At 43.0% G+C, this 24,253-nt stretch overlaps 1 protein-coding gene across 4 annotated transcripts in view; it reads right to left on the reverse strand.

The window, feature by feature from the left end:
* znf385c (zinc finger protein 385C) overlaps nt 1–24,253 on the reverse strand; it is a 312,314-nt gene that overhangs the window by 100,141 nt on the left and 187,920 nt on the right. The window contains exon 1 of one of the 4 annotated variants that reach the window (XM_051918844.1): nt 14,157–14,227. The exons of the other annotated variants lie outside the window; for them this stretch is intronic. Within the exon in view, the coding sequence (XP_051774804.1) occupies nt 14,157–14,211 (55 nt within the window). The 5' untranslated portion in view covers nt 14,212–14,227. Of the gene's footprint in view, nt 1–14,156; nt 14,228–24,253 lie in introns of those variants that run through there. 4 annotated transcript variants of the gene reach the window in all.

Consider the following 24,253-nt stretch of genomic DNA (forward strand, 5'->3'; position numbering starts at 1 on the left):
CTCAAGCGAGCCTGCTGTCGCTCTCACCAGCTCCCCACTTCTCCAGCCTTCCTCTCCCTTAAACCTCCCGTTCTCTCTTTCCTCTTCTCTCCCCTCCTAGCTGCCTTGTGCTTCTATCTATTAGGGGGATGTGGATCAGATGTGGCAATTAGCAGCTCCCAGCACCAATTACGGATGCAGATGACTCCTCACCTGTGCACTTTAATGAGGACCGTCCGCCTCACGCATCACCCGGGAACCGCTCCGGCCACACATACCACACCCCCTCTCTAAGCCGCGAGTGTGGCAATTATTTATTTAAAAAGTGGCCTTTTTGACGTGAGCTGTGGACCCGCTACACCACAGTGACCCGCTGACTTATAAGAGGTGGGCTAGGATTCTTCCAGTTCAGCAAGACAAGTCTACATGCCAATAGCAAAGTAAAAGCAATCACAGTTTGTTTGTCCTTCTCCACTTTAAGCCCACCAGACACCAGATACCCAAGAGACATCAAAGCTCCGGGGCAGCCCACCGTAGAATACGCCCCTGGCTGCAAATGGGTTTATTTATTTATTTATTTATTTTTGAGTTGTGTTCAGGTTGAAATACAAAACAGAACTGAACTTTAGTTTGAGAACATGGCGGCTTTAAAGGCAGTGACAGGAAGTGACATAATCTGGGCCAGAACCGGACGTGATGTCATCGGGACCAGAAGTGGCGCCATGGCAGGAAGTGACGTCAACAATAACATCGGCCACCTAGTGGGATTTTCCCCTGGACAGTCTGCAGAGGACGGAGAGAGAAATTTAGTGCAGCTCGCCACCCTCTGGTCTGGCGTGGTACTACTATTATTTAGGCCCTCTAGCTGCCTCCCAAATCGCACGTCTGTGACAACAGCTATTAATGGATTAGGAGGGATTGTGACACCAAGGCGGTCTGATAGGCAATTAAAGATTTGGGTCCAGATGTTAGGCCAACAGATGTGGCCCAGTGAGGCTGGAGCTCGATTGCAACGTTCGCAGGTTGGATTTTTCCCTGGAAAAATTTAAACAAGTGAGATATGCTCGATGGAAGATTTTTAGTTGAATAGATGAATGCTTTGCGCATATGGCGGTCGAGTGAATTCTGTGCACGGCTACCTTCCGCTCCTTTTCTCACTGTGCTCTGGGATCTTTAAAGGGAAGGGACTTTAAAATGTTTTTATATAAACTGCTCAAAAAAATGAAAGGAACACTTTGAAAACACATCAGATCTCAATGGGGAAAAACAAATCCTGCTGGCTATCTCTGGGGTTCTGACTCTCTATGGTCTTAAAGGATCTCTGGACATCTTTTAAAAAGAGTAGGGGGGCAGGGGGATGGGGGGGGGGGGGGTTCTCGATGTCCTGGCTAAATTGCCCACCTTGATCTGATCCTTCTAATCACCCCCTCCATCTCTCTCTCTCACCCTTTCACAAACTAACTTGTGGTGAGCGCACTGGCACAGGAATGGCTCATTATCCAGGTGGATGCTGTGCATTGGTGGTCCTTGAAGTGGTTCCCCAGTGTCTATGTAAAGCACTTTGAGTAGATTAAAAAAGTGATCTATAAATGTAATTAAAATATTATTATTATTAAGGGAGAAAGGCCATCCAAAAAGACTCACCAAGCAGGCCTGTCTTAGAGAGAGGCCTAACCCCAAACTCAAAAGGCAGGCTTCTGCCTCTACATGCCCAAAGTATGGGCTTGGATTTGAAAAGTTTAAAAATGCACTTTAAATCTTCCAGAAGTACAAAAATGCCCTTCAAATGGAGAAGAAAAAAATGAAACCTTTGGTTTGAAAATGGCAGGGATAATTTTTTTTTCTCCCCCTCAGTGTATAAATCAACCTTTGGTTTATGAAATGCAATTTATTATTATTATTAAGGCTATTGCAGAATATTTACAAAAGAAACAAATTGATTTAAATAAGCAAAAAACAGAACAAAAAAAATGGAAAAAGACAAAATAAAGCTGTGAAGGACGCCACCCGGAAAGGTGCTGAAGAGAGGAAGAGATAGAGGCTAAGTTACAGAGTCCTTGGTGCTTTTCATTGGAATTGTGACTGTGGTGTGGGAAATGATTCCCTGGAAGAGTTTCCCACAAATAAAATCCTCTCCTTTGTTGGTGTCTCGTGCCTGCGTGTCTGTGTTGGGTGTTTGGGGAACCACACCGTCCCCTACAGACCACAAAGCCAAAGTACTTGCGTCAAAGGCAACCGAAAGAAAACCAGTAACCAGTAAGTAATAATAATAACCAGTAAATCTATAATCCAATATCAGAAAACCAGAAAAACCAACACTCAAAATTAGAACTTTTTCCTCCAGCCACCTCAATGGACCTCTGAGGGACTTGACCTCTCCAGACAGACAGAAGTATAAAGATAGAGGGGGCGGTCCCTCGCGGTGATAAATCATGATAGCTCCACCTCTTCACAGAAATGTATTCAAACTTACATACACAATGCACAAATATTAAGTAAAACATAATATTAACAAAAATTACATAAAAAGAAAAAAACACATGGAAAATAATAATTCATAAAGGACAACAACAACAATTCATCTGCCAATAAACACAAGCACCGCGGTCTAGACACGTAAGAGTTGGAACGTTAGATAAAACTTGTCCATTGTGAACATTCCAGCCCAGATCGCAGACAGACACCAGGACACACAGAAGTCCCAAAGCACATGTGATTTATTTACAGCGTCCCAACAAGCACAGACACACTTTTATTCCTTCTCTTTATCACATTTCTCCTTTTTTTTTTTTTTTTTTTTTTTTTTCCTCGGGTCAGGCTTCATCCTCCTCTTCCTCCCAAGTAGTGGCCACTGGCTCCTTTTTATAGCCCACCCGAAAGTGCTTCAGGTGCTTGATGACTCATTTCCGGCAGCACTTCCGGGTGTGGCGGAAGGACTGCCCATAAGGGCTCAACAGCACCCCCTGGCGGCGCCTGTGGAATCCACCCAACAGGGCTGCACCAAACTCTAACTCCCATGAAGCCCTGCGGGAGTCTGAGTCACTGCTGCAGCCCAGGGGGGGTTGCCCCGGGGAAGTAACGCACTGGCCACGCTTGCTGTTCTGGTCCTCCCAGCATGGAGGTGTCCCGGCCGCACGCTACACCATTTAAATAAAGGCCTCCATTGCCCATTGTCTTCTTCAGGGTATAAAAAAACCCAAACATTTTGAGTATCAGAAGAGGTAAATCCCCAATTCAAATGACTGGTTTTCCACCACCTTTACAGCCTGTACTTATAATGATGGCCTCTCTTCCACCTGAACCCCATCATCTGCATATAATACCAAATCTAATGGTTCAAAAATACGAGAGTGAATCAAAAAGTAAAGGCAACTTGCAAATTACGCGGTAACCGCGATGGATAGAAGCCGAAGCAATGGCTTATGGGTGTAGCGGTCTGCAAACCCAGCCTAAGATTCACACCGCCTGATGACGGTGATTTATTTATTTTTTCGGCGGGGACCCCCAGGAACACACCCAGCCTCGGCCCCACTTCCCACCCACACACACACACAGTCCCTCACAGAGACAAAAAGCAAACAGAATTAAAACAGAAATCCACATATTAAATAATAATAAAGGATATCTAACCACACGAATCAAAATAATCCCACCCCACACGTCCATCCCGTGTGCCCCCAACAGTCATTAATAGGGAGTTGATATGAAACACCCGACTGGTTAAGAAAAAGCGGACCTGCAGCGTCGAGATAATAAACCGATTAGAAAAGCCGAGAGCTCCGAAGCCGCCGGCCGATCGATGGGACTTTACGCGGCGCAGCACCGAGTCTACGAATTGATGGGGGGTAGTTGGGGGTCGGTTACAAAAGCGAGAAAAAAAAGACCCCTTCAATTTAAACAGGCGTCCGAATTTGCTTGTCATTTAATGCCGTCTAATGCACGTCGCCTGCGTGGCCGCAAAGCACAAATGGCAGAAGAAGCGGCGGCGCTCCAAACAGCGGGGTGAAGTTTAAGCACAGAGGCAGCTGACAGACTCAATGGCTGCGCACTGAGAATCTCATTAAACGGCGCCTAACTGCAACACAGAGAGACGCTCTTAGATTTCAATCACATTTGCGTCCTTATTAAAAGCCTTTATAGCTAAGTGGAAATTCTTACACATATCAAGGGGGCTGTTGAAATGGAAATGCTATACTTGAATACATTATACTAATAACTTTCATCTGTTCCTAAATTGCCGTTTATCAGACTACCTGCGCGGAATCTGTGATTAGCCGGAGCGGAGTCAGCGGGAGAAATGAACAAGATGGCCAGGGAGACCGAGAGGCTAGAAAGGCAACGGGGAGATGGCTAGATCGACGATGAGGACGCGGATCAGGGTTTGAACCCCGGTCCGGACAAGCCTTGCTGTTTGTATTGGCCGGCAGCCCCTGCACTTTCCGTCTGCCGTTTCCATTCGATCGGAGACACGTCATGTGGTTCACGTCTGCCCAGAATGGCGGGACAGCAGAGCCCGACGGCAAAATTACAGTCGAGCTGATGGCAAAACCTGCGCCAGATCTCGAGCCACCTCAGACTGGCATGACACGACAATGACCTGGAGCGGCTGGAGTGGCTTCGAGGACAGGTCTCTGAGTGTCCCAGCCAAAGAGAGCCCTGAAGGTGGCCGTTCACAGACGCTTCCCATCCCAGTCTAACGGAATTCGGTGGCCTGTCAGCTGGAATGAATCCGCCATTCTGTGGGCTTTACCTATGCATGGGCACCTTGCACCAATAGCACACCATGTGCCGCAGTATTCTCGGTCACCCTAACCCTCTTGTTTAATACGACTGAGAGGAAATGCCAAGAGGAATGGGATCAACTGCCCCACATCCAGGGGTGCAAAGCTTATAGAGACTTAGCAGGAAGGCTGGAATTGCTGCCAAAGGGGCTTCCACAAGGCACTCTAAGTACTTAAATGAAGGAGAGATTTCAGGTTTTGATGTTTCATAAATTTCCAAACCTTTCTGAAAGCATGTGTTCACTTTATCATTATGGGTTATCGGGTTTAGATGGATGGGCAAAAACTGCAAAGTTATCTATTTAAAATGACATCTAAAACACAGTAGAATGGACAGAAAGTGAAGGAGCTTGAAGACTTCCTGAATCCAACGTACTGATATTAAAACACTGGAAAAAACTGCGACCTGAACAGACAATTCAGCCCAACAAGTTTGGCAATCCTAGTCCTTTGCCTTAAAAGGCGAACAAAACCAAAGCAGAAAACCAAAAGACTGTGCCCTTGGAGCAAAGGGGTCCAAAGCCAGGGAATCCAAACAGGTACAAATACAACCCACACTTATAAACTATGCCAATGGTGATCAGCTTATGTTCACACTTCTGCACTCGCCTGAACACTACTTGGCAGTGTTGGACTCTGCGCCCCTGTGCTTCACGTGTGGTGCCAGCCAGGAGAAAAAAAACATCAAATGCAGGCCGTTTTTTGCCCTCCTCCAGGATTGCCGCTCCTCCTCCTCCACATTTTCTTCTGCAGGCAAAAGTATTTGTTCCTCACATTTTTTCACTTCTTCATACATTTGCCGATATCCAGACTGATTTGTTTAACACAAATTGGCCGCCATCTGTTTGTCTTTGTAGGGCTGTGATGAGGTATCATATAAAATTACTTCAGAATGGCGGAAGATGAATGGAAGTGCGTTTCAGGAAATATGTAAGATATCAAACTGGCTAGTCGGACTCATAGGGGTCTCTGTAGGGTCCGCATCAATGCGACCTTAATTTGAGGTTTGTATCAGGCTGCACCATAGATACGCAAAAGTGAAAATCAGCCGTAAAGCTTCAGTTCTGCTGTGTGATTAAGTGGCACTACATACAGGGGGCACAGCGGACCACGAATAACACTTCATAGAAACACGGTAGCAAAGAAGATCATACAATTAGAACACTCTAGATGAGAACAGGCCATTCAGCCCCACAAAGCTCGCCAGTCCTGTCCACTAAATTCTTCCAAAAAAAACATCAAGTCGAGTTCTGGAAGTCCCTAAAGTCTTACTGTTCACCACACTACTTGTTCGCTTATTCCAAGTGTCTGTTGTTCTTTGCGTAAAGAAAAACTTCCTAATGTCTGTGTCAAATTTCCCCTTCACAAGTTTCCAGCTGTGTCCCCGTGTTCTTAATGAACTCATTTTGAAGTCACCATCTCGATCCACTGCACTAATTCTCTTCATCATTCTAAACACTTCAGTCAGGTCTCCTCTTCATCTCCTTAAGGCTCAGCTCTTTTCATCTTCCCTCATAACTCATCCCCTGTAGTCCTGAATCAGCCTAGTCGCTCTTCTCTGGACCTTCTCCAGTGCTGTTATGTCCTTTTTGTACCCTGGAGACCCAAACTGCACCCAGGACTCCAGATGAGGCCTCACCGGTGTGTTATAAAGCTGGAGCCTAACCTCCTGTGACTTGTACTCCACACATCAAGGCGCTATATAACCTGACATTCTGTTCGCCTTCTTAACGCCTTCTGCACACTGATGGGAAGTCGATAGTTTAGATTCCACTAAGATTACTAAATCCTCATAAGGTGAACTCTCGATTTTCAGACCCCCTATTGTGTATTCAAACCTCACATTTTTACTTCCTATGTGTAATTCTTTACATTTACTGACATTAAATTTCATCGTCCACAAATCTGCCCAAGCCTGTCTGCTGTCCAAGTCCTCCTGTGATGATATAACGGATTCCAAATTATCTGCTAATCCACCTATCTTGGTATCATCTGCAAACTTAACCAGCTTGTTCCTTATATTCCTATCTAAATCCTTTCTGTTTATATTAAACTAAGGGGATCTGCCCCCTGCTCGCTTCGCTTGCTAACCCCCGGGTTTGGTTAACTGGAAATACAATTTAAAGAAATTGTTATTTTCATGGGATTTGTTACATATGCATTATTTTCACTTTTACTTTAAAACGTCAGTTAAAACAATATTTGGAATTAACTTTTCGTCAATATCGCATTGGATTTTGATTCCGTGTTTGGACTTTCCTCGTGACAATGCAACGTTTAACTGCCCGTGAGTGAATATTGTTTCTTTCTCTCTAATCAACGTTTTTGAATGTTTGTCCCTGTGATTTGTTAATTGTCATAGCAAAAGCTATTCTAACGGGAAACTGTAAACGTTTTAATACAAATGGCATATCACGATCTCCTTTGGTGTCTAATGTTAAGATGGACTTCATTACCTTTCTTGTTGCCTGTTAAAATTTTACATGTTAGAATTGTTTGACCAATTTTGAATACAACTAATCAGTTGTTCAGTACAGTATAGGATAGTCCACACATTTTCTGAACCCATGTAACATAGTTTAGAAGACTGATGGACAGTACACTTTCTTACAAAGTAAGGCACAGCGCTGACTATATTATTTTTTAAAATGTTTCAGTACAATGGAGTACAGAATAGTATAGTGTATGCATTTTCTCAAATCTTAGAATAGTACACTGGAGTATGGACCACCATTTTGTCTTTTTAGCATACACTATAGTATAGTGTGGTGTAATGTTGTGTAGTACAGCATAGTACTATAGTAAATACTCTATCTATCTATCTATCTATCTATCTATCTATCTATCTATCTATCTATCTATCTCTCTCTCATATTATATATACATATATATATATATATATATATTATATATATATATATATATATATATATATACATATACATATATATATATATATATATATATATATATATATATATATATATATATATATATATATATATATACACAGTGCATCCGGAAAGTGTTCACAGTGCGTCACTTTTTCCACATTTTGTTATGTCACAGCCTTATTCCAAAATGGATTAAATTAATTTTTTTCCTCAGAATTCTACACACAACACCCCATAATGACAACATGAAAAAAGTTTACTTGAGGTTTTTACAAATTTATTAAAATTAAAAAAATTGAGAAAGCACATGTACATAAGTATTCACAGCCTTTGCCATGAAGCTCTAAATTGAGCTCAGGTGCCTCCTGTTTCCCCTGATCATCCTTGAGATGTTTCTGCAGCTTCATTGGAGTCCACCTGTGGTAAATTCAGTTGACTGCACCTGATTTGGAAAGGCACACACCTGTCTATAGAAGGTCCCACAGTTGACAGTTCATGTCAGAGCACAAACCAAGCATGAAGTCAAAGGAATTGTCTGTAGACCTCCGAGACAGGATTGTCTCCAGGCACAAATCTGGGGAAGGTTACAGAAAAATTTCTGCTGCTTTGAAGGTCCCAATGAGCACAGTGGCCTCCATTATCCATAAGTGGAAGAAGTTCGAAACCACCAGGACTCTTCCTAGAGCTGGCCGGCCACCTAAACTGAGCGATCAGGGGAGAAGGGCCTTAGTCAGGGAGGTGACCAAGAACCTGATGGTCACTCTGTCAGAGCTCCAGAGGTCCTCTGTGGAGAGAGGAGAACCTTCCAGAAGGACAACCATCTCTGCAGCAATCCACCAATCAGGCCTGTATGGTAGAGTGGCCAGACGGAAGCCACTCCTTAGTAAAAGGCACATGGCAGCCCGCCTGGAGTTTGCCAAAAGGCACCTGAAGGACTCTCAGATCATGAGAAAGAAAATTCTCTGGTCTGATGAGACAAAGATTGAACTCTTTGGTGTGAATGCCAGGCGTCACGTTTGGAGGAAACCAGGCACCGCTCATCAGCAGGCCAATACCATCCCTACAGTGAAGCATGGTGGTGGCAGCATCATGCTGTGGGGATGTTTTTCAGCAGCAGGGACTGGGAGACTAGTCAGGATAAAGGGAAAGATGACTGCAGTAATGTACAGAGACATCCTGGATGAAAACCTGCTCCAGAGCGCTCTTGACCTCAGACTGGGGGCGACGGTTCATCGTTCAGCAGGACAACGACCCTAAGCACACAGCCAAGATATCAAAGGAGTGGCTTCAGGACAACTCTGTGAATGTCCTTGAGTGGCCCAGCCAGAGCCCAGACTTGAATCCGATTGAACATCTCTGGAGAGATCTTAAAATGGCTGTGCACCGACGCTTCCCATCCAACCTGATGGAGCTTGAGAGGTGCTGCAAAGAGAAATGGGCGAAACTGGCCAAGGAGAGGTGTGCCAAGCTTGTGGCATCATATTCAACAAGACTTGAGGCTGGAATTGCTGCCAAAGGTGCATCGACAAAGTATTGAGCAAAGGCTGTGAATACTTATGGACATTTTTTTATTTGTAATAAATTTGCAAAAACCTCAAGTAAACTTTTTTCATGTTATCATTATGGGGTGTTGTGTGTAGAATTCCGAGGAAAAAAATGAATTTAATCCATTTTGGAATAAGGCTGTAACATAACAAAATGTGGAAAAAGTGATGTGCTGTGAATACTTTCCGGATGCACTGTATATATACACTGCAGTGGGCTGGTGCCCTGCCCGGGGTTTGTTTCCTGCCTCGCGCCCTGTGCTGGCTGGGATTGGCTCCAGCAGACCCCCATGACCCATTATTAGTGACTCAGGCGCCGCCGAGAGTGGCAGCCTTTTCAGCAGCTCCGTGTACGACTTTATTTTTCTACTTTTATTTTTTTTCTCTTGTGAATTTCCCCTTGGGATTAATAAAGTATCTATCTATCTATCTATCTATGACCCTGTGTTAGGATATAGCGGGTTGGGCACTGACTGACTGACTGACTGACTGACTGACTGACTAATCTTGTCCTATTGCATAGCCCATCACTCAGACATCAATTACGTAATTACATTATGATACATCCTTCTTTCAACAGTAATTCGGCCGGTGGGAGACCTGATGGTGTTAACGGTTGTAGATATTGTAAGTTGATGTTTTCCACACCATCACCACCAACTGTTTCAGCATAGTCTATTGATACGCATTTATTCAATTTGAAGTGTAACGATCAACAATTTTCGCGTCAATTCGTTTGACTTCATCGTTTCTCGTTGCCATATTTAGATAAATGGGTGATTCTAAACTGGATCTTCGTAAGTGTGTGTGTGTTCATAAGTAAGCTCTTTAATGGATTGGTGTCTGTCCAGGTTAAGTGCTGGAATGCACCTGATGACCGTGGACTTGTTTGAAAATAGTTGTAAGCAGGGCGCGACTGTGGTATAGCGGGTCCACAACTCACGTCAAGGGCCATTTTTAAAATAAATAATCGCCGCGCTGAGGGGTCGTGGTGGTTGAGTGGCTGAAGCAGTTCCAGGGGGATTCGTGATGTGGACGTTTCTCACCTCAGTGCACAGGTGAGAAACCGTCCACATCCGTAATTGTTCCCGGGGTTGCTGACTGCTACAGCTGCCATGTCCTCTTCATAAATAGAAGCACGAGGCGGTTAAAAAGGGGGAGAAAGAAGAAAGAAAAAAGGAAGGAAAAAAAAGACGAAGGTTGCAGAGAGCAGCAAGCAGCGCGGAGAACCCATATCGTCACAGAGACTTGAAAGAATCTCTTGTTAAAAGTCTCCGTCCCGCATGACTTGCTTCCAAAATGTCTCTTCAAAAAGTCACGTCTCGTCCCAAGATTTTTTTTATTATAATAGAGAGAAATAGCAGCAGCCCCAACACTGCCCCCTGCTGGTCACCACTCTTAACATCACCCAATTCTGATGAGGTTCCTCACACCTTCACTCTCTGCTTCCTGTGTCTGAGCCAATTCTGCACCCACACCCTGAACTGCCACTTCTTGTAGTTTGATGCCCACCCTCTCAGGTGGCACCTTATCAAACGCTTTCTGAATTGCCACATCTATAATATCATGAGCTCCACTCCTTTTGTTGCCTCCTCATAGAATTCCAGCCTGTTACTGAAACACGACCTCCCTCTTCTGAGCCCACGCTGACTGTCCCTAATAACTCCTGTCCTTGCCAGGCGTTGCTCAATCTTCTCCTTAATAATTCCTTCCATTCATTTTCCTGTGATGCCCGTTAAGCTTACTGGCCTGTAGTTGCTCTGATCTGCCCGCTCACCCTCTTTATATAACAGGATGATGTTTGCCATTTTTCAGTCCTTCAGAATCTCTCCAGTGTGCAGTGACTTCCTATAAATATGTGCCAAGGGTTTCTATCTGCACTTGCCAGCCTCCTTAAGAACGCGAGGGTAAATCTGATCTGCTCCCGGTTATTTGTTTGATTTCAGCCTAAATACAATTACACAACAAAATCAAAAAAAAAATGAATAACATCATATGAAAATCACCTTTAAATTGTAACAAAAAGACTAAATACACTTGAACTGGGGCATCAGCCATGGCCGTGGCACAAAAACAAGGAATCACAGCAGAAACAAAGCTGAATTCCTAGCACAAGTCTGTGCCCCTGGCGACTTTTTAAATAGTAAATGAATGAGTAATCAGAAATGGACCTGGAATGGACTTGGAAATCCATGGCATCTCATCTGGAAATCTGTGTGACCCGTCAGATGGCATAAATCCGCCATTCTGTGTGCTTTACCAAAGGCATGGGCACTTTGCACCAATAGCGTACCCCATGCTGCAGTCTTCTTGGTCACCCTAACTCTCTTCTTTAATACGATTTGGAACAAATGAAAATCGTTAATTAAGTAATCAACACGCTCAATTAAAAGCCCACTGCTTCTTAAAGGATTAAAGCTGAAGTGCCAGTCCTGGTTAATTGGAAATGAAAGTCGTGAAATGAAGTAAGAGTCGTACAAGAAGCACAGATGACGGAGCCCCTTAATGGCCAGCAGAGGATTATCTCGAGCCCCTCATACGCCTTTGTCCTTGAGTAAAGTCGGAGAGTTAAGGAGGGCCGCCTGGCCTACACGAGCGTCGATGAAAGAGCTGCACGGCGAGGACCTCCAGCCTGGTATGGGATGGCTGAGATTTCCTCCTCGGCTCGAGTGTCGTTTCTTTTTCACGTATCCCTTTTTGTGTCTTTTAAATACTATTTTGTAAATTCTGCGTGTGTTTATTTTAACATTTTGTGGATTACTTGTTATTGACGTACACTACATGGTCAAAGGTATGAGGTCACCCCTCCAAATGATTTGGAGTGAAATTAAACTTTACTTTTGCCAATGGGCCAGGGGTTTTGACAGTTGTCCTCTCCCTTTTTCATTTTGACTTCTTGCTTTTGTGATTCCTGCCGGCTGTCAGGGTCTTAATGAGGCTGAGTCCCCAAAATGGACACTTGGGCTTCTCGGAGTCATAGAAATCAAAATTAGCCCTTTACCCAAACTCAAAAACAGGCTTCAGCCCTCACAGATCATCACTAAGTTTAAACCAGGGCTCCTCCTCGGTTTAGGCTTCGATTCCTTTTCAGTGTATTTTTGATTCTGTGATTATTCTGTTAATATTATTCTGTATAATTATCTATTCTATGTCAATTATATTTTATTTTTTAATTGTTGAGTTTCTATATGTGTGATCTTGTTCTCCTGGGTAGACCCCCCCCAAGGGGTGGGGCCACCAACACCTCACCGGAAGGGCCCGCCCCCAGTCTTCAAAGGCAAGCTGGGAGAGCCAAGTGTCTTGCAGTTCCTTGAAGTTGCTTTGGTGGAGCGCTGGGTCTTCTCTGTGAGTACTGCTTCATTTCTTTGGATTTACTAGTTTCACCGTCTCGTTACGCCTCTGTTTAAGGATTTCGATTTAGGATTTTTTAACTGGGACTTGTTTCTTTTTGGATCGCCTGTTTAAGCAACTCTTGTTATATTTTCCTGTTTTTGTAAATAAATCCTCCTTTGATAAAGAAGCTTTTTGTAACCCACCTCTTTGCAAACCAGGGGTTTACAGTAATCCCCTCCCTTGTGAGGCATTTAGATTATATCTTTGGCCTGTGGTTATATAGTTTTCAACTTTTGAAGCCAAAGCTCAAAATACCTCACATGAAAGGGGAGAAACTGTGGTGTGGAAACCTCCGTCAACACAAATCCTGCATCAGTGAAAAAGGAGGAACAGAAAGGACTTGCCGAAAGATGAACGAGTCCAAGTACATGAATTACATAAATGACATCAATCACAGGACTACTGTCAATATCAAACATGCTAATCACTACAAAAGGTGCAAAATGAAATTTCAAGGCTGAAAGGCGCTTTATACAAAAAATGGCAGGGAGGTATTCATGATGAGGTGTGTGGCATAAATGATACTGAAAAGTGCTATTCACTTTAGAAAGTGTTACATAAAATCAGAATGGAAAATTCATATAGAAAGGTGCCATACAAAGATCACAAGATTCAGCTCATATGGAAAGTTACACTATAAATCACAAGATGGTATTTATGTGATGCAAGGCACTATATAAAATAACTGGTGGAATTCACATAACATAACTTAACATGGCATGACATGACATAACATAGCATTGCAAGGCATAACATAGAATGGCATAACATAGCATGGCATAGCATAACATAGCATAGCATAACATAGCATAGCATAGCATGGCACGACATAACATAGCATGGCATAGCATAACATAGCATGGCATAGCATAACAGCATAACATAACAGCATGTCATGACATAACATAGCATAACATAGCATGGTATGGCATAACATGGCATGACATAGCATAATATGGAATGGCATGACATGACATGACATGACATAGCATGGCATGGCATAATGTATTATAACATTAAACATGGCATGACATGACATTACATAACATAGCATGGCATGGTATAACATAACAACGTAACATAGCATGGCATGGCATTGCATAACATAGCATAGCATAACATAACATGGAATGGCATGGCATGGCATGGCATGACATTACATAACATGACATAACATAGCATGTCATGGCATAATGTAGCATAACATAGCATAACATGGCATGACATGACATGACATAGCAGTGCAAGGCGCCCTCAAACCCACTTAATCGAGTTCAAGGTCAGGTCACAGTGGCCAGCGGGTAAGCTGGCAGCATTGGACACAAGGCAGGAGCCAAAGTTAGAGATGCATATCTGAAGTTTCTAGATAAAAGTCACAAACTGCCATTCACTATTTGAGGCACTACAAAGAATCACCAATATGAAGTTCATTACAGCACACTCAACATTACAAAACAACAACATATTATTCACTATTAAAGATGCCATATAAAATCACAAGATGGCATTAGATTATATAGATGCCACAGGGGCTGGGTGGGCCAGAAGAGGGGATGGTTCCCTACCCAGGTGGGAGACTCCTAACAGGCAGATGGGCATTCTGGCCGGAAAAGGAACCATCCCCTCTTCTGGCCGGGATGCCCGTCACGCCCCTGTGGCATCTACAATGTAAAAGGCACTTCATATAAAATCACAAGCTGGTTTTCATTACAACACACCTTATTTAAACCATGACCTGTTCTTCACTCTGACAGGCACAATACTGTACAAGGTCACCAGATAATAGTTCATTATAAAACCACTATAAAATAACAACATGTTTATTCACTATTAAAAGAGCTGCATAAAATCACAAGATGGCATTCGCTATTTGAGGCACTGCATAAAAATCACAAGATGCTATTCGCTATAAAAGGTGTGCTATAAAATCACAAGATGGTATTTGATATAAAAGGCACTGCATATAAAATCACACACTCTAAGAGGCGCTATATAAAACCACAAGCTGGTCTTCATTATAACGCACCTTATGTAAACCACGAGATGTTCTTCACTCTGACAGGCTCAATACCGTAATAAAATGACAAGAAATCGTTGATTATAAGACAGGAGCTGTCACTCATTGTTAAAGGTGCTACATGAAATCACAAGCTGGTGTTCATTCACGAGATGTTCCTCACTATATGAGGCGCTTTATACAATCACCTGATATTAAAAGAAGAGCTGCTACTCTCTCTGAAAGGCGCTATATAAAATCACTAGTTGACAAAGTCAGCCCTGGTCATCATGACGACCACTTGGGGAGCTCGAGTGTCCTCAGCAAATAAAGGCGCTATAAGAAACTCCCAACGCCACCCAGCAGTGACTGCCCATGTGCCCCCACACGAGTGAGCCCCTTCACCCGCCGGCGCCCACCCTGAGGACACGCAGACACAGTTGCCTTGCAGACTCATCCCCCACACATACACCGATACCTCACTTTTCTGTCTGTCCACGAGACACAGTAGCCGGACCCCCCAAAAGCACTAAGAGCTCTCAGTGCAGCAGGTCCACCTTTATACTTCCAAAGCTCATGGAGGGCAGCACTGGCCACAGGGAGACCACCAGCTGTGGAGGGGCTGCCAGGCTCATTGACACTGGCTCAAGCAAGCCGTTATGGACATGATTAGACATCGGCCAGCCTGCTGTTGCCCCCAGGACCCTTCAGCTCTCAGATATCAACGCCGGTCTCTGCACCACAGTGACGACCACTTAAAAGAATGATTAAAAAATTAAAAAGATAGAAGCGTTTTTACTCAGCAGATCCGTTCATTTAAAATGGCATAATGGGTGGGGGGCATTCTAACTAAAAGCACAGGCTCATTCCTAACGCAGACCCCCTAAAACAAATCATTTTCAAGTCTTTCCCTCTAACTTGTTCTTTGATCTGCAGGCTCAGCAGGAAAGGCGCTATATACAGTATATGAAAACGGATCGTGGATTCCCGTGAAGTCCAGCAATCCATTTTATGAAGCTGCCAATTCTAGAGTCTATCTCGGCAGTAATGGGCACCCTGTACTGGACACCAAGCTGGGGTGCAGGCACAAATATGGGGAGAAGGTGCGGGTGCTGAGCCTTTCACTCCAGAAGATGTCTTCTCTGAAGCTAATTTTCCCTTCAGTCTCCGCGGCTCTGGAGGTGTGCGGCGCTCGTCTCCTCTCCGAGAGTCCCCCTCTGCTAAACCCCGCACACATAATTGCTCACTGACTCCGTAATAAATAGTGCAAAAGCCACGGGAGCGATCTGACGACTGTAATAAAGCCCTGTCACAGCGAGCGAGTGTGGAAAATCTTTTACATTTCGGAGCTGTCAGTTAAAGATAAATCTCTTCCATGACTCCAAAATCGAAATAAAAATGTGTGCCGTTCGCTTCATTTCAATTGCTTTCATCTGAAGAAAAAAAAAAAAGGCGCCTTTTGAAAAGTCACGGCTCAGCAGTGCCCTCTTGTGGACAAAATGGACAAAATGATTCTGACAAGACGTCTGACAAACGAGAGGAGATCATTCGGTCCGTCAGGCTCGTTTCGTTTAGCGAGGAGCTAAGACGCCCCAGTCAGCGATCCTCTCTTTTAATGCTCAGTGTCCTTCAAGATAACGACTTTTTTATTCTGACTGATTCCGAGGACCACCACCTGAACTCTTTATGAAGACATTGTCCCTCATGGGCAACACATGATGGTGGAGATCTGAAAAAATTGCGACGAGTCTTTGGGGGGGTTTGGGGGGGTTACTACTGAATTTGCACCAGCATTGTGTAAATATGAAAAAGTTTAAAGTACCTTAGGATTGTTGTTCACTCTGGAAGAGTAGCACAGAACAGTGTCGTCGTTAGGGGGGCTTCCGAGGCTATAGCTCCTAATTTCAGGCGTCTAGCCCCTGACCAATGAGAATCCTCCCCCTCAACTGTCTAATACACGTCTAGGTTTGCAGCCCCCGATGTTCGCAAGCCGAGCATTTGTTCCTCCCGTTTTGACAAAGCTCATCAAAATCACGAAAACTGCACGGGGGGCCACCCCACTCATTGATCCCTCGGAAACTCCAAACAGGAACTCCTAATTGTCGACCACATAAAAACACCAAGGGGGACCCCACCCTAGTTGTGGACAATGTGAAAACTACAAAAGCCCCCCCCACCCCCCAAAAAATCACTCCAAGGAGGACCCACCCATTTGTAAACCTGGTGAAAACTTCAAGTAGGACCCCCCCCCCCGACCATACGAAAACTCTATGGGGGACCCCCTCCCACTCAAAGAGCCACGCAGCCCAGTAAAATGCCTTTAAAGAACCATTTTTATGAACAAAGAGGAATGACAGAAGGAGCTGCGCCTTTCCATTTCAAGCAAACGGTACGAGGGGACAGTTACAGTTACGAAAGGAATTGGCACCGTGGATTCACTTTAAAAATGACTTCAATAAGAACACAGCTGGAAAATTAAGGACTGACTCTGCACAAATGTGAGAAAATGTATCTATTTTTATGCACAGAACTATTTATCTATACATTTATGTAGGAGTTTATTTAATGACCTTCCGTAAAAAGTAATCTATCTACCATATAGTGCCTTTCATGTCTATCTGTGTTATATAGTGCCTTTCATGTTTATCTATCTATCTATTATGAAAGGCACTATATAATAGATAGATAGATATCCATCCATCCATTATCCAACCCGCTGAATCCGAACACAGGGTCACGGGGATCTGCTGGAGCCAATCCCAGCCAACACAGGGCACAAGGCAGGGAACCAATCCTGGGCACGGTGCCAACTCACCGCAGATAGATAGATATGAAAGGCACTATATATCTATGTATTATATAGTGCCTTACATATCTATCTATCTATCTATTATATAGTGCCTTTCATATCTATCTATATATTATATAGTGCCTTTCATATCTATCTATCTATTGTACCCTTCACATCTATTAATCTATCATATAGTGCCTTTCACAACTATTTATTATATAGTGCCTTTCATATCTATCTAGTTTATGAGTCCACTCATATATATATCCCATAGTTGCATGTTTAAGGGTTCCTTTAAATTTACAAGGTTATTTAAGACTAGCGGTGTGAATGTAGGTGTGTGTCCTATGACGTCATACAAGTTCTACCCCAGCGATGTCGGAGGTTCAGCAAACAGACATCAGGCATTAAAATGGACAAGTAAGGTGTTTTGTGGTGTAAAAGTGTCCACAAACGGCACTTTAACCTCAGAGTTCCTTTTCTATATTGATACTGGAAATGCCTAAACTGTTAGCCTTGATCCGCACATTCATCCTGCAATACGCACCTCCTCAACATTCACTCAGCACAGAGGAACATCTCACCACTGGCCAAGGCCGGCTATCTCAACTTCACAATCTTACTAGGGGGCTTGAAGCCGATCCGCTCACAAAGCATCCCTGGCAGGATTTCCTTACGTGTTGATCCGTCTACAGATTGCTCTTCCTGAAATAGTTCAGAATACTCCAGCAAAAGCCAGGCCTTTGCATCCCGATGGCTGCCTTTGGAAAGGCCTATACAACCTAAGAGATGCTGAGGGCTAATCAAGACCCCTAACACAATGTCCCCTAAATGGACGCAGTTAGTTTGACACTCTACCTCATGAATATTAATAAGCTAATGAGGTCATTGGTACCTGCCTGCTGTTTCAGTTACAGAACATTTTGATTCCACATTTAAATAAAATGCTCAAATTAAACATTATGAGTCACATTTAGCGTACTTATACAAGCGCAATTTTCCAACAGAATTACATGGAGTTCACGCCATAGAAATATGAGCACAAGTGGGGAGCTTAAGATCCTGCACTGCTGTACATTGTGCTCAGAACCCGATCTGCCATTTAGGCAAACTAGACAGCTAGGATGGCAGAATTTGGGGGGGGGGGGGGGGTCTCCTTGTGGGGAGAGCAAACTGAAGATCAGAGCTTCTACATGAAAACTGACCACGCGAAGAAGCCTTGAATCCTCTTGTTAATTTGTGTTTCCCACTGCTTCATGTTTGGCCATTATTAGATGTGCTTGTTTATTTTTGGACATTATAAATACTGAGACCCGGTTGGTGCTCCACCTTTTCCTCTGCCACCAGTGTGTTCCCTCAGTCGACAACACATTGCCTACCTACATGTGATCCTTAAACATCGATTGTATGACATACATTATGAAGACATTAGATTTCAAGCCCTGAGTTTGTAAGTTAAAATCCCACTTCTCACACCATGCAACCGTAAGAAAGTCACTTCACCTGCCTGTGCTCCAATGGGACGTGTTGTCAGTTGTATCTCAAATATTGTAAGTCGACTTGGAAGAAGACATCAGATAAATAAGAAAATGTGATGCAATGGTACAGATATGTGGTGGCACCTCATATGTTTAAGCACTTTGCATTTTGGCAGAGTCGTAGTGACTTGATGTCAGTGCAGTTTTAGGGAAGTTTTGTACACGTGGATAGAAAAGCAAACATCAAACAGCAAATATGGAGGACGATGTATGCAGTTTGAAAAAAAATATAATCAGATCTAATAGTTAAAACTGTTAGCCACATACATGCCGACCCAAACGCGTTACGTTAGCGATTAAGTTTATACCATGGAGAATGTGGATATCGTTCACACCTAACCCTAAAGACCCAGAACCCTTAACCTGCACTGACATTGAGACACTGCGGTTCTGCAAAGACAACACGATACTCGAGCACCTCCCCTTTATAGGCAGGACACTAAACACTCAAAAATAGTAGTAGTTGTGATGTGCGCATGCGCAGTAACCACTAGCAGTGCAGCCCAGCAAGGAGGATATCCTGACAGAGCACCGCTGGTTGGGATACGTCTGCACGCCCACCTCGGACAGAAGGGAATGGATGGCCTTCAGAGGATGCTGAATGTGGACGACTCTCTTAAAAGGAAAGGGGCCAGACTGGTTCTTTAGAGTAATGCCACAGGGGAACCATTTTTTATTTGTTTCTAAAAGAATCATCCAACAGAAGGTTCCAGAAAGGATCTTTATTTAGTTATGATCCAAAACAGGTTCCACATCACATACAAATTATACCCACAGTACAATGCGAAGTGAAATGCTTAGTTGCTCAGCTGCAATGAATGAGCCCTTAAGAAGAATAATATAAGGACAAGAACAAGAATACATGACTTTATAAATATCAAAAATCATTAATAAAATTTTAAATATGTGATAATAATGAATGGTAATAGATTTATAATATACCACTTGCTTCCTGATTTTAAAGGAGTCTTAATGCATAAAGTAACACAGGCAGAGTTCAGATTTTTTTGATCTGTCACTATCCTGCCTGCTACACTATACAGTACTAAAGATTTCAGTTTTTTCCAAAAATAATGAATATAATTTTAAATATGTGATAACAATAAATGGTAATATATTTATAATACTGTATGCCACTTGTTTCCTGATTTTAAAGGACTCTTAATACATACAATAACACAGGCAGAGTTTAGATATTCTTGAACTGTCACTATCCTGCCGACTACGCTATACAGTACTTAAGATTTCATTTTTTTTAAATCATTAATAGAAATTTAAATATGTGATAATAATAAATGGTAACAAATGTATAATATACTACTGGCTTCCCAATTTTAAAGGACTCTTAATGCATACAATAACACAGGAAGAGTTCAAATTTTCTTGATCTTTTACAATCCTGCCTACTACACTATACAGTACTAAAGATTTCATTTTTTTACCAAAAGTCATTAATAGAATTTTAAATATGTGATAATAATAAATGGTAATATATTTATAATACTGTATACCACTTGCTTCCTGATTTTAAAGGACTCTTAATACATACAATAACACAGGCAGAGTTCTGATTTTCTTGAACTGTCACTATCCTGCCGACTATGCTATACAGTACTAAAGATTTCAGTTTTTTCCAAAAATCATTAATAGAATTTTAAATATGTGATAATAATAAATGGTAATATATTTATAATACTGTATACCACTGGCTTCCCAATTTTAAAGGATTCTTAATACATACAATTGAACTGTCACTATCCTGCCGACTACACTATAAAGTACTTAAGATTTCAGTTTTTTTAAAAAAATCATTAATAGAAGTTTAAATATGTGATGATAATAAATGGTAACAAATGTATAATATACCACTGGCTTCCCAATTTTAAAGGACTCTTAATGCATACAATAACATAGGCAGAGTTCAGATTTTCTTGATCTTTCACTATCCTGCCTACTACACTATACAGTATTAAAGATTTCATTTTTTTCCAAAAAACATTAATAGAATTTTAAATATGTGATAATAATAAATGGTAACAAATTGATAATATACCACTGGCTTCCCAATTTTATAGGACTCTTAATGCATGCAATAACACAGGCGGAGTTCAGGTTTTCTTGCTCTGTCAGTATCCTGCCGACTACACCATATTAAAGATTTCTGTCTGGTGCACGTATTAAACACCTTTTCAAAGGCCAAAGATCTTCACATGCAAAGATTTCTTCCCAGAATGAAAGAGTTCTTTGTTAAGCAAAGACTCAATGATACATCACACAACCCTTCCGAGTGCCAGTAAAGACTGCAGGACCCTGATGCCTAACAGGGTCACGCTCTCCAGTGTAACATAACAACATCAGCCTGCAATCTGGTAAAGCTGTAGAGTTCTGAGGACCAATCAGACTGAAGCACATGTAACTGGCAGATTTTTGAAATCAGCAGACTCGGAGTGCAATCCGGTAAAGCCTGAGGGTTTTTTTTTTTTGATATGAAGGGATGCAGCTGCAGCCTTAATAAAGCCTCATGGTGCTCAGATTTGATCAAACAGGCAGGATCAGCCTGACACGCAATAAAAGCTGCAGCAGGCCAGGATCTGACTCGATCACACTAGTCAGGTGAAAGTGGTGGATTGAAGGTCTGACCAGATCAGTCTTCTTACAAATGTTGGCTCTTGACTGGCATTTTACTGGGTAAATAGACCCATTGTGTCACAAAGATCAATTTTATTTGGGGGGGGGGGGGGGGGGGGGGGGGCGCGGGGTCTATTGCATGGAAAACTGGTCCCTTGTTCTTTTATTTTTTGTGGAAATCTTTAATATCTTATGGGAGACCTAGCAAGGTACAACAGATCTAGAAAAGCTGAACTTATAAACCTGTGTGATCGCATGAAGTAACGGTGTTTTTATAATCAGGAACCCACTGGGGTTTCACAAATCTGTTACCATCTAGGCATTGATGTTTATGGAAGCTGTTTCAAATCCCAATACAGAAAGGGTCTTTCTGGAAGCTGTTTCTGGATTTTCCTGTCGGAAACCAAAAGTGGATCCCCTATGGCACTTTGGCAAGCTTTATTTTTGCGAATGGTAGGCAGGCTCAGAATGAAGCAGGGTCCACATTCGGCATCATCTGAAAGCCGTTCACCCATCCACTTCCAAAACCGCTTACTCCATTCCGAAATCGGGAAGCGGGGCTGACAGGTCAGCTCAGGAAACGCTCATGGGGTCTCACTCTACACAGAAGACACTAAGATCAATCCAAATGTTACTTTGTAGGGCTAGAGTGCAGGATGGTGGTCTCTCACAGGAGCAGAATACTAAAAAGTGTCCAATCCTAAATTTTTGAAGGGATCAGGCGGTGGTGGATTAGATGCGCAGTTCCCCGAGACGAGTTCAACACCGATGAGACAGAAGCCATTGAGGGTCCGTGAAGGCTGCCCGTCTGCACAGACCGCTGGGCCTCCTGACGTCATGCAGCTGACCCGTTATGTAATGCGTGGTAATGGGGCTTCGGGGGACTCTGCGGAAATGTGGCGTTGAAAAAAATTGTTTTAGATGTCTTGTTCATTATTGTGATGCGGAAAAATGCTAATCCTGCCTGAAAGCAAACTGAATCTCACGAATCTATGAGTATCTCGGCTTACGCTGTTTGCCGTGGAGTTGGTTGGGGTGATATTTGGTGCATGTTTGACTGGCATCATTTCCTAAATAAATACATAAAACAAAAATCTGTTTATGTACAGTCTTGTGAAAAAGTAAGTTCACCCTCAAGACATGCTGTTTTCTTTTTAACACATGTGAACGTCTCAGGATTTGATCTTCATGTAAACCAGCTCTCTGTAGATTAAGGGGATGTAATTGCAGAATTGGTGAATCTCCGGCGGTAGGGTGTGCGCGTGTTGTGCTAAAGTTATTATAGTGTGATGAGAGACCCCCAAATAATCCTTCCAAAGCATATCATTGTTTTTTTTCTCCACCTAGCATCTCCAAAGTGTGTCTTCTACATTCAAAGGCTGCGCGGACGCTTAAAGTAGCACACGGACACGCGCATTGTGAACATCGGCATGGAAATCAGCAAGGCAGGAGAATCGGCAGGATCAGAGTGCAGTCTGGTGAAGCCTGAGGTACAACAGGATCAGCCAGCAAACGCGTCTCTATATTTTTAAAAGGGCAAGGCGACCTGCCGGCGAAGGTAAACGCCTTCCTTTGAACTGGGTGCCAGCAGGCCAAGGTGCTATATGAAAGGAAAATTATCTGACGGATGAGAAGATGTAGAAAAACGACAAAATGTATTTATATAGCACATCTTAACACATGACAGTAGCTCAAAGTGCTTTAAAATACTGAAGATTGAAGAGTTGGCGCTAGAATGGTGTGTGTTGCGATAAGGTTATTCGGGCATGAGGAGAACCCTGCCCCCCGTCCCCCCTCCAAAATTGCCTCGGCACAGTGCATTATGAAAGGAAATGTAACATTTTTTGGTCGAGAATGTTCTAATTGCGTCTTCTGCTTTCAAAGCTAGTGCGCACGCACGAGCGCGCACACACGCTCACGCGCGCAGATATGAATATCAGCGTGGAAATCGGCGAGGCAAGAGACGAAGGATGAAAGTAACACAAGCGGAAGGGGGACGCCGTACGTTCAGTTAAGGTGCCCCGAGCAGCCAGCGAACACCGAGTACAGCATTCCGCCGCCGCCGTTGCCGTTTGATGTCCCTCCACCACCACAAGTCCTCGGTGACCTTGCCAAGCTTCACTAACTCCCCGGGCACTCCCACTCTCCGCGATGGCGCCGCGTTTGACATCACTCCCGTACTCTTCTTTCTTTTCGCGACGGAGCCGGCAGACTCCTAAGGCGAGCGGAAAATCGACCATGCTCTTTTAAGTCTTCAAGAATTAAGAATCGCTGAAATAAACGACGACATGGATGAATCGCTCTTTATTTATTTATTTAATTCATTTATATAGCCCCTTTAGCTATGAAATCGACTATTACTTTAAAACAGAAAGTTTTAATTTGATCTCAAAAAGCACGGCCCCTATTGACATTATTAGAAAACGACGTAACATTTAACAAGGTGCAAAACGGGACCTTTCATTGTTCATTATAGCAAACGGCATTTTCATTTTTTTAAACCAAGATTTTTATATAGCGTTTTTCTTCTTTGAGACGCTACAACTATCGTAATAGCCAGGTAGTTTCCGAACCCTCTTAATTCTCAAAAGACAATTAATTTTTTAGAGCACCCTTAAAAGGCGCAACCCAGCCTTTCACAACATAAAGCACAAGAAGAGGCGGCATTGAGCTTTCATAAACGCGCAGCTTCTTTCCAGGTGGATCCTT

The sequence above is a fragment of the Erpetoichthys calabaricus genome, chromosome 14 (assembly GCF_900747795.2).
Source record: "Erpetoichthys calabaricus chromosome 14, fErpCal1.3, whole genome shotgun sequence".
In the NCBI taxonomy this organism is placed as follows: domain Eukaryota; kingdom Metazoa; phylum Chordata; class Cladistia; order Polypteriformes; family Polypteridae; genus Erpetoichthys; species Erpetoichthys calabaricus.